General features: G+C 36.2%; 1 protein-coding gene across 1 annotated transcript; it reads left to right on the forward strand.

Moving 5' to 3' along the window:
- The first annotated feature begins 795 nt into the window (after nucleotides 1-795).
- LOC107672842 (glycine receptor subunit alpha-4-like) lies at nucleotides 796-11,808 on the forward strand. Its single transcript, XM_016466215.1, has 9 exons — nucleotides 796-933; nucleotides 2,309-2,436; nucleotides 5,162-5,229; nucleotides 5,814-6,037; nucleotides 6,118-6,200; nucleotides 6,286-6,423; nucleotides 8,158-8,372; nucleotides 8,551-8,709; nucleotides 11,683-11,808. The coding sequence occupies exons 1-9, from the start codon at nucleotides 863-865 to the stop codon at nucleotides 11,806-11,808; spliced, it is 1,212 nt and encodes a 403-aa protein (XP_016321701.1). The 5' UTR covers nucleotides 796-862.
- The last annotated feature ends 50 nt before the right edge of the window (nucleotides 11,809-11,858 follow it).

The raw sequence follows: 11,858 nt of genomic DNA on the forward strand, positions 1-11,858 counted from the left end.
GCATGTTTTCAGCATTGATAATAATTCTTGATAATAAAAAGTGTTTATTGAACACCAGCGTATTAGAATGATTTCTGAAAGAAATCACAGGAATAAGTTACATTTTAGTAACATTTTTAAAACTGTATTAAAAGATGTTTCATATAACCAAATAAACATTATCTAGCCTTGGTGAGCATGAGAGAAAACATTTGAATGGTAGTGTGTACATTATGTTTCATATAAACTGAGACATTATTATATTGTCACCACAGGACTATTGACGTGAACTGCAAGAGACACAAAGGTAATTAAAAATGTTGGAAAATTCAAAAGAAATAGTGACAAGTCACAGAACCTAAAATGTAAATAAAAAAAACTGAACAATGCTGAACCTAAATTCTTGCTGTTTAATAACAGGAAGCACTTGTTCTGTCATCTACTGAATATACTCAAGATATCAGAGGAGGTGGATGGATGGATGTTTGTCCTCTGCTGCAGTGCGTCTTGGGATGTGGATTTGGAGCCCCTCCGGTGGAGTCGTGTTACAGTTGTTTATTCTGATAAAAGTCTTTAAACGCATCTTACGCCCTGTTGCCTTCTCTCTTCTCCATGCTAGAACTGCACCTCAGGCTAGCATGTGGCCAGAGAGAAAGAAAGAGCAGAAGACCCCCTGTATACACACACACACACACACACACACACACAGACACAGACGTCTCTTAGTGTGCCCGTCTCAGGATGCGGTGCTCAGTCAGATGGCAGTGGAGGAGAGACCAGAGTGCATCGGAATGGGCGCCCTGCCCCTCCAAAACACATCTGCTTACTGAGATTTAGCCACAGGACACCAGGGAGAAAAAGAGAGCAGCTGAATAGTGAAAGGATGTTTTCTCTGTTCTGGAGGATCCTGCTGGAGCTCTTACTGGTTTGGTGGATGTTTGAAGGGGTCATCAGGTGAGTTTTTCACAGGTGTGCCATCATTCCTCACTGGCATCACCGTGTGATTCATTCAAACACTTGTAGAGGCTGTTTGTGAAGATTTAAATATAGTTTGAAGTGTTTTCAGGTGTTAAAATGACCTGTTTCTTCCCTAATATTTGAATTTCCATACTTGTTCGCTTTTGTGTGCTCAGTCGTCTGTATTTGGCTTGTGTGTTCAGTTCAGTAGTCTTCATGGGTGATAGGTTTATTTTAATCCCGGAGAGCGTTCTTATGTTTCTGAGTGTGTGTGTGTGTGCTTGTGTTTGTTGGCTTTATGTATCTGGGTCTCTGAAGTATGAGGCTGACACATAGAGACAGCTCTGTCTGAAGTCATTTTCACTGTTACTGAAATTGCAGATTTATTGAAGTCCACATAATGAGATAGAACTATTATTGGCCTGTCTGGAACGAGACGTTTCTTTAGAATGACAATAAGGGCTTGTAAGTCTCACCTGAGGATGCATTCATTCTGTGTCTTATTTCCACTCCCTATACGCTGTGTGAGACGGACTTTATACTTTCACAAATCAGATTTGCCACAGTTCTGCTCACAAACAGACAGGGAAATTGAAGAGGAACTGGACCGGAAAATTTCTCTAAATATGGAATAAGATTCAAAGCGTTTGAGAGAAAGTGCTGTCCTTTTCTCTGCTTGGACTTCTACTGAATTCTTTTTTAATAAAATATTAACACCTACGACAACCTGCAATTAAGTTTAAGGCAATAAAGATGTCACCGCTATACTGCAGACACACAGAGAAACAGACAGAACGTGTCAGGTGGAGAGGAGTTTTAATAAAACATGAGACAGATGTTCTGATGTGCTCATTTAAAGCCTTATTAAAGGTTTTAAGTAGACTCCTCAGGTATTTTGTTAGCAACCAGATTTCCCTCTATAGCATTAATATTCAATTTGGCATACATTATTACCAAAGCATTCAGTCAATAATGGAATGATAGCAAAGGCTTTTGGCCACTGTGAATTTTAAAAAGAACAACTGAAAGAGCTCATAGAGAGCATACTTATTAATAAACCACGCACATATACAGTCCAAAAGCCCACAATGTAAATCTGGGCATTTAAAATCCAAATCTTAATTGAAGTTTTTGAAGACCAAAAGGAAGACATTAATGCAAAGAGTGTCATTTGTTCAATATAAATGGTGGAGTGAGATCTGGTTGCTAACAAAACCAGAATATAAATGAAAAGTTTAAGATTTTGAAAGATTCAAATTAGTGGTCTTAGACTTTGGACCCCGCTGTGAAACAATAACAGCTCTCTATGATGATCTGTTGGAGGCAGGTCTAGATATGATGTTCTGATGTGTATTTTTTTAACTTTTCCCAGGTGTGTGTTTAGTAAGGAGCTGAAATCGCCCAGCAGCAGGGTGAAGCCCATGTCACCATCGGATTTTCTGGATAAATTAATGGGAAAAACATCTGGATATGATGCTCGCATCAGGCCTAACTTTAAAGGTTTGACTTCAACTCCAATCTGCTCTAATGTAATTTATAGTTTTAATTTCTATTAAAGAAAATGTGATTTCTGTGAGTATAGCAAGTGATGAGTGCATCAAAAACTGTGAAATGCTCATCTTTATGCAACTGAGAGGCAAAGACGGTCACTGTCAGCCAATTTCTATCACACTACCATTCAGAAGGTTTGGGTCAGTAAGATTTTTGAATGTTTTTAATATTGTCAAACATGCCATTTCAAATAACTGTTTTCTGCATGTTTTTGAATTAAATTGATTTCTGTGATGGCAAAGAATGACAAAGCCATTCCTCCAGTCTTATACTTTAGAAATCATTCCAATATGCTGATTTGGTGCTCAAAAAACATGCATTATTGTCATCACAGTTTAAAAACGGTTGTGCTGCTTAATGTCCCCTCTCATAAGCTATATACGTATATCACTAATGTCATGAATGTTAAATCAATAAATAAACTGCTGCAATCAAATATTTACAAAGTAACTGAATGCTAATTAAACATTGCCTGAATAACGTAGTCAGCTGTGTAGATCATTTTAAATAAATGAAGCATTTTACAGATGTCTAGTTCTCTATGTTTGTGAAAATGCTTTATTTTATCATTTGTAAACAGTCTTGGACAACCTCTTCAAGTGTTTTGTCTTGGAAACTATCTGTTGCTATTTGCTGCTTGTGGATTTCTTTTTTATTCAAGACAATGAAGTTCAATTCTGTGTGAATTATTTATCTAATCTAATATGTGACCCTGGACCACAAAACCAGTCTTAAGTCGCTGGGGTATATTTGTAGCAATAGCCAAAAATACATTATATGGGTCAAAATTATAGATTTTTCTTTTATGCCAAAAATCATTAGGATATTAAGATCATGTTCCATGAAGATTCAGCTTTCAGATGATGTATACATCTCAATTAAAAAAAAAAAGACCCTTATGACTGGTTTTCAATGACTGGGTCCAAGGTCACATACAGGTGCATCTCAATAAATTAGAATGTCGTGGAAAAGTTCATTTATTTATGGGAGACGCAGAGGTTGAGTTTTCAATGTTTTTCTTTTTCGATCATTTGAATGAATGCATCCATTGCTGGATAGAGAAGTACTCATTTCTTTCAAAACAATACTCTTACTGACCCCAATTCTTTTATTAAAGCATCTCTATATGTATACAATGGACATTTGGAAACCAAATGCAAAAATGCATTTAGCCTATATGATGATTTTATTAACTGTATAATAAAAGCAATCACATGCAGACCATACTAAAGACATCCACAACGATTTCTTGGTCATTTTTTCAACATCATATAAAGCAACACAGAAGTAAGTAAAACTGCTGTTGCAGCTTAATCTCTTTTACATAGATTGTTTTGGCAAGAACTCTGTGAAAATGTGATGCGGTCAGCAAAGAATATATATATATTTAAAGAATACATTCTCTGTGAGCCTCGTGTGTGAAAAAGTGCTGCGGCCCGAAAACACAGAGCAACATAAGATCTCATTAAACTATGTGACCCCGCCCCATGGGTTCTCAGGTCTATTTTTTACCATCCCCACCATTCAACAAGAGAAACCCACAGGCGTTCAGAGACGAAAACCGACAGAATATGAGACAGAATTTCAGCCCCAGACGATGAGAATGATTTCAGAAACATGCAGGATACGGCTGTCAGCTCACGCTAGATTTCTCTCCGTAAAAAGTGTCACAACAGCCTCTGTGAGGATTCGTGAGGGGCAGTTTCTCAGCTGGCATCAGGGCCATTTAGTTTGCTGTGCTGTCCACTCGAGTGCGTGTTAACCCACAGACCTAAATAAATCTTTTCCTCTCAATTCTCTTGCTTATGTTTTTTAAAACTGGAATTTTTTTTTTATTCATACTTTTTCTTCCCTCCTTCCTCTCGTTTTCTCTCATGATCTCTTGCTCTCTCTCAGTAGGCGTCGCTGAGCTCGTGTATATTTCATATCTGTTCTACATCTTAGAGATGTGGCTGTCTGTCAGCATGTGTGGAGGGAAATGTCCCCTCTGATAAGCTATATATATCACTAATGTCATGAACGTTAAATCAATAAATAAAATGCTGCAATCAAATATTTACAAAGTAACTGAATGCTAATTAAACATATTGGCTGAATAGCAGTGAACAGCTGTGTAGTTCATTTTAAGTAAATGGGGCATTTTACAGTTGTCTAGTTCTCTATGTTTGCGAAAATGATTTATTTTGATAATTTGTAATTGGACTTAACAGTCTTGGACAACCTCTTCAAGTGTTTTGTCTTGGAAACTATCTGTTGATATTTGCTGCTTGTGGATTTCTTTTTATTCAAGACACTGAAGTTCAATTCTGTGTGAATTATTCATCTAATCTAACATGTTAAAATGGGAGACGCAGAGGTTGAGTTTTTAATGTTTTTCTTTCAGCTAAGATTTGCGCAAATTACATTTGGCTTTCAGTTTAGCTTTATCTTTAGTGGATTGTTTATTCCTGATGAAAAAAAAACAGCTTAGACCAGCCTAATATGATTTGCTGATTTTCCAGACTGGTCTGGTATGTTGGCCCCTTTTTGGTCAGGCTGATGAGCAGCAAAACACCAGGTTGGGGATCAGCTAGACCACTCTAAACCAGCAAAGACCAGCAAAGCGGTTTAAGCTGGTTTAAGTTTTTAAGAAATATGCTAATGTTTCATATTGTGTTGTTCTTTCATTTTTTAGGTCCTCCGGTAAATGTTACTTGCAACATTTTTATCAACAGCTTTGGTTCCATCACAGAGACCACCATGGTACACACACACACACACACACACACACTAAACATATACTCATATCTACTAGGGAGAATTTTTCAGTATGCATTAAATGAATGATCATTAAATTTACACATTACATTGGTTTAGAGTTTGAGGAATCTACACACACACACACACATATATTTACATGGGAGGGATGCCTACACATATATAGCTTATCAGAAATATGTTTGGTCTAGAATGTACCACAGTACACTGTTTAAAACAGAGTTAAAATAATTAGAATCAAGCCTGAACATGATAATCAGACTTTATTCGGACTAGAATCATCAGACTCAGTTTTATGAATGATAGATTCTTAAAGCTATTAAGAAGTTAGTAACTGACATTTTAGACACAATTTGGCAACCATAATTAACACAGGCAAGTGGAGTGATATGGAAAGGTCCAGTGCTGTTACATGAATTAAGTCCACTAATTTGTCATAAATAAATAAGTAAATAAATAGTGGACTGGAAATAATTGTTGTACATTAACATCTGTCATGTTTTAGCAAATGTCTTTGCCTCAGCTGCTGTGAATGTGATCTGATGTATTTCTGAACACTAACTCCTCAGGATTATCGGCTGAACATTTTTCTACGACAGCAGTGGAATGACCCACGGCTGGTTTATAAAGAGTATCCAGATGATTCCCTGGATCTGGACCCATCCATGCTGGACTCCATCTGGAAGCCAGACTTGTTCTTCGCCAATGAGAAAGGCGCCAACTTTCACGAGGTCACCACGGACAACAAACTGCTGAGGATTTTCCAGAATGGAAACGTGCTGTATAGCATCAGGTGCGATATCACCCCCTATAGATTACATATCATTCCAAACCATTACATGAATGATCATCCGAAATCTCTCTCTCTTTCAGACTCACTCTGATTCTGTCGTGTCCTATGGATCTGAAGAATTTTCCAATGGACACACAGACCTGCACTATGCAGTTAGAGAGCTGTAAGACTGAGCCTCCATCAACTAATCTCATGCTTGTCTTATTTCTCTTTTATATGCTCATTATTCTCCATCTTTCTCTCTCTAGTTGGCTACACTATGAATGATCTGATATTTCAGTGGTTGGATGAAGGCCCAGTGCAAGTGGCTGATGACCTTGTGCTGCCCCAGTTTGTCCTGAAAGAGGAGAAAGATCTGGGATACTGTACAAAACACTACAACACTGGTATGTTATTGCAATTCCACCATTATAATTTTTTTTACTGATTTTACAACCAGTGTTGAGTGTATGCATTACTAAGCTTACTCTAATTTAGTTACTTTTCCTTTGAAAAAGTAGAGTAGGGAATTACTGTAATTTGATTCAAGTTACCTCTGATGTAATTGCATTAAATACTTTATAGACTGTAGAACAATTCTATATAAAACAATAGTGGATTTAACATCAAAATTTAACATCTTATGTTAAAATGTATGTTTTTAATATAACCTTCTCACTTTAAATACTTTGGTCCATTCAAGAATAATTTATGCAATTTTACATTATTTATTTGATAGAATTAAAAGAGCAGTATCATGTATTGTTCAACTGATTGATGCTGATATGGGATTTAGAAAGCAATTAGTAATAAGTAACACAATACTTTTTAGAGAGAGTAATTAGTACAGTAATCTAATTACGCTGTTGAGAATGTAATTAGTATTGCTTTGAGTGGTTGTCAAGGGGTTGCTATGCATTTTCTCAGTTGTTTAAAGAGGTTCTTAGAATGTTGCTATGCAGTTGCTAAGGTGTTTGGAGTGGTTGCCATTTTAGGTAATATACAGACTACTTTTTGATTACTTTTAGTTTACTTTTGCCCTCTCTTGTTTTTCACATTGATTTAAATAGGATCATCTTGTACCATATTGACTTAAAAATAAAAAGAGAGGAAAACATATTCCATTTATTGTTATGAACAACATGAAGTGCATTAAACATTACATTATGTCAAGGTTGCTTATGGGGTTTGTGAAGGAACTGCAGAGGGTTCATGAGTTTAATGAAAAGCTAATGATTAATTAAATCATAAAAATGTTAAATTAAAACAAAGAATTTTAAAATGAATCAAAATAAAACACTTAATGAAAAAAAAAAGAAATATTTTATTTGTTTACGTGCATGTCATGTGACCATAACCAATGTCAGAGAACCGTAACCATGCAAATGTGATGCTTTGTTATTAAAATATTTAGTTTAAAATCTCAGGAGTACTTTATATAAAAATATATTTGGTGAAAGAGGATCAGATGACAGAAAAGTTGGTGAATTTGTGCATTTTAATGTGTTTGAAAGACAAAAGCCTTCCAAAGTAATACATGGTAAAGTAACCAACTGAGTGATAATTCAAATAAAAATTAATGTAGTTGATGCAATCAGTAGTTGATGCAATGTTGAAACACTTCTTAAACCTGAAATGATTTTTTTAATCCAGTGGTCAAATGCTGTATAGCCACCTGATTAATGACTGATCTCGTCCACAAAACTGGAAGACTTTCTGAGTGTATATAAGCAGTAGGCTATTTTAGAAAGAAAAGTTAAAAGATGAAAAAGAGGAATTAGGGAGAATCAATAAATTATGAATATGATGATATAATTCATTGTTAACGGTGTAAATAATATGTAATCATGTAATCCATAAAAAAGTAACTAATCTGATTATGAGTATTTTAAAATGACATTTAATTTAATTATAAGTACTTAGTTTTTGGAATTTGATTAGGTAATACAGATTACATGGAATCAGTTACTTTATAGACTGTAGAAAAATTCTATATAAAACAATAGTGGATTTAACATCTTATGTTAAAATGTATGTTTTAACATGTAAAATGTATGTAAAATGTATGTACAGCTCTGTTGGTGAATACAAATGGCATGCATTTATTTTCACTGTCTAACATGATTGCGTGTTTAACCCAGGTCAATTCACCTGTATAGAGGTGAAATTTCATCTAGAGAGGCAGATGGGTTACTACCTGATCCAGATGTACATTCCCAGCCTCTTAACAGTTATCTTGTCATGGGTCTCCTTCTGGATCAACATGGATGCCGCCCCGGCCCGTGTTGGCCTGGGCATCACTACAGTTCTCACAATGACAACACAGAGCTCTGGATCCAGAGCATCACTGCCTAAGGTAGGAATCTACTTTATCTATCCATATCATCCACTTTCTTTCAGTCATTATTTAATCCCCCTGATGTTGTTCCAAACCTGCATGTTTTGTTCAAATGGATTTCTATGTTAATTGACAGCATTTGACAGATGCTACATTTTTGTTAAATCCAGAATATTCCGTGTTTGCATGCATGCAGGTGTCCTATGTGAAGGCCATTGACATCTGGATGGCAGTGTGCTTGCTGTTCGTCTTTGCTGCTTTGCTGGAGTACGCAGCAGTTAACTTTGTCTCTCGGCAACATAAAGAATTCTTCAGACTGAGGAGAAAACTGCGGGAAGAGCAACGCTATAGAGCTGTGAGTGTCAGTCTGAAACTCTCCTCTGTCATACACACGCGACTTGCTTTGAGTGCCCTTAAGATACTATACAATCACTGTGTGCCTGTGATCTTTCATGAGAGCAGCCTGCTGGCCCCTTCAGAGCAGGGAGGGAAGGTCAGCGATGGCATAAAGCCATGTCATGAATATTGCACAGAGTAATACTGTTCTTTCCACACACAAAATGTGGGACAACACGAATGGGAAGAAAGTGAAGGAGCTGCGGGATTTTAAATCTGGAAAATGTCCCAGTGAAGCAGAATATCAAATGCTTAGCTGAACTGATAAATTAAGCATTATTTATCTTTTACCAAATGGAAATGCTAAAGCAGTAATTGTATTCAAACAGGTTTTCTGAACCTGAATCTATGATTGGTTGGCAAGACAGATGGCCCTGCTCAAAGCTCACACCATTGGTTGATCCAGTGTTGTTGGGTCAAGCTGGTCCGGGTGCTCAAATAAACTCTGTGAGCATTACAGAGCTTGGGGGAATTTAACCTACAAATGGCTTTCTTATAGTTTATAAATATTAAGATGTCTGATTATTAAGAAGACCCTGTTTTGACACTGAAAATCAGTTTTAAGAAATGTATTTTGCTTTGTTATACTCAATGACTATCAAGGTGAATCTCATGAAGCTTGTCAAGAACATAATTGTACAATTTTTTTTTTACCCCAAAAGAGTAATAAATATAAAAAATATATTTTTCAGTTCAACAAATACTACCATTCTGTACAAATAAAAGTAATGTACTTACCCTACCATTTAAGTAAGATTTTGTTAGTAAATAAAAAATTCCGCAGAGATGCATTAAATTGTTTAAAATTGACAGTAAAGACTTTGTGAAAAATCATGTTTTTCACAAAACTCTTAAAAAAACAATGATTTCTTTCACAAGTGACACTGAAGACTGAAGAAATGTCTGCTAAATATTCAGCTTTGCCATCACATGAATAAATTACTTTTAAAATATATTAATATTGAAAATGGTAATTTTAGATTTTAATATTTCACAATATTAACTCATATTTTTTAATCAAATAAATGTAGCCTTGGTCGGCATAAGATACTTTTTCCAAAAACATAAAAAAAATCTTACCAACACCTACTTTTCTGTAGTGTATATATATTATTTGAGTAAAAGTAATATCTAATTTTCTTTTTTAATATGTGTTCCATTAAAAAATACAAACAAACCCTTAAGAAAAACATCCAGATGCATTATGCTAATGAGAATGGGGTGGGGGTAGTTGTGCTTGTCATGAAAATTTCGCAATGCACTTTTAATGGTCCTAAAAATAGGCTTCATTTTCTTGATGTAACACATAAATTCTCGTTTTGTCTGATTTTTGAGCTGTATTATGACCCACACATGCTCTTTGTCTGCCTGGAATAGAAGACTATTCCCAGATTCCTCGCAGGAGTTTTTGTCAGCAGAAACTGCAGTTATTTCCCTATCTTTACTCCTAACCAGCTAGTTGAGAGAACATCGTGGCTTTCTTTTGGACACAGCAGACACTGTCCTGACACAAAGAGCAGAGAGAATAAATATTACACTATCCTGTCCTTTTCTATTCCTCCTCCATCGCCCCTCTATCGCCCTGCAGGGCAGGCTGTGTGTGTGTGTGTGTGTGTGTGTGAGAGAGAGAGACCCAGTGGGTGAGTTGGTGGCGCTGTGCCCCCTCATTTGCCTTAGGGATGCTGTTAGGCATGTAACATGCAAACATGCTTACACACTACTGCACTCAAGCTTTTAGGCACAATGTACATATAAAAACACATACACCCCATTATGCATGTGGTGTTAGCCACATACATACAAACACATACACACACAGACACACACAATCTGACTGACTGTTTGGTCACAGGCAGAACGGTGCAGTAGGGTTAGGTTGCAGTCTGATCTCATGTGCACTAAGTCACCCAAAGCAGCGAACTGTACACAATGTGATTCAACACAAACGCACCTAACTGACTGGATCTCATACTCAAAAAAAAAAGCATCTTTTCTCTAAGGAATAAATATGCTGTCACTGTTGATATCTCACACACACACACACACACACACACACACACACACACACACACACACACACACGCAGAGAGAGAGAGACAGAGACAGAGACAGAGAGATCTATATATTGAAAATATCACCAATAATAAGTAACCTGGAAAAAAAGGGAAGACTGAGGAAAGCCAAAGAAAGCTGGTACAAGAAAGGAAGACAAAGCCAAAGAAAACCGTATGTAGAAAACATATGTATCTTAGAGAGTAAATGCATTGTTTAAAACTAAAGCCTGGCTAACAAAAATATGTTCTAAGAACATTTAGCTAACGTTACCAATAAGTTATTAAAAAATGTTATTGCTGAATGTTTAAAATGTCAAGTTTTAAAAGTGTTTTTTTCTTGGTTATGCTAATGTTAAAGGAACATTCCATTTGATCATTTTGCAAACATTATGGAAACGTTACTTTTGAATGTTCTCTTAACATTCTGAAACAAGTTGTCACAATAAAAGACAAATGTCAAACTAAGATGTTTCAGATAATCAATAATGTATAAATGTATAATATTTTGTGGTAACGTTTGAGAACCGATAACTTTGAATGACCATTCTGTTAACGTTACTGGAAGAACATTTGTTCATAACTTTGAGAAAAGCTTGCCAGAATGTTAGCCGAATTCCTGAGAATGTTCCGTTATATGTGATGGTTCAGAGTGAAATCCGCTCACTGACTTAGTTACGTCTTGACAAATTAAAGATATTACTGTAGAAATGTGCATGCCCACTAGAGATTTTTAAGGTACATTGTGACCCCGTTTCAGATCTGTAATGCATGGTTACAGAAAATCCGGGGAGGTTGAGGAGTGCACTGGAAGAGAATATTTTATTGTTTAAATAAATAATGGCTCCGTTTTTAAATAAGTGTCTTTGTATTGACTTCAGGCATCTGGTCAGGCTGGAGGAGCAGAGATGAAGAACAAAAGCAACAATGTCACAGAGAGTACGCCAAGCAGAAGCACACAACGCCACTGCAGTGCCTGTGCACGGGTATATGCACCCACAAATTAAACATTTACATATAAACACTCCGGCCTTTAGAATGCTTGATTCTGATTGGT

This window comes from Sinocyclocheilus anshuiensis, unplaced genomic scaffold (genome assembly GCF_001515605.1).
Source record: "Sinocyclocheilus anshuiensis isolate Anshui unplaced genomic scaffold, SAMN03320099.WGS_v1.1 scaffold681, whole genome shotgun sequence".
Taxonomy (NCBI): domain Eukaryota; kingdom Metazoa; phylum Chordata; class Actinopteri; order Cypriniformes; family Cyprinidae; genus Sinocyclocheilus; species Sinocyclocheilus anshuiensis.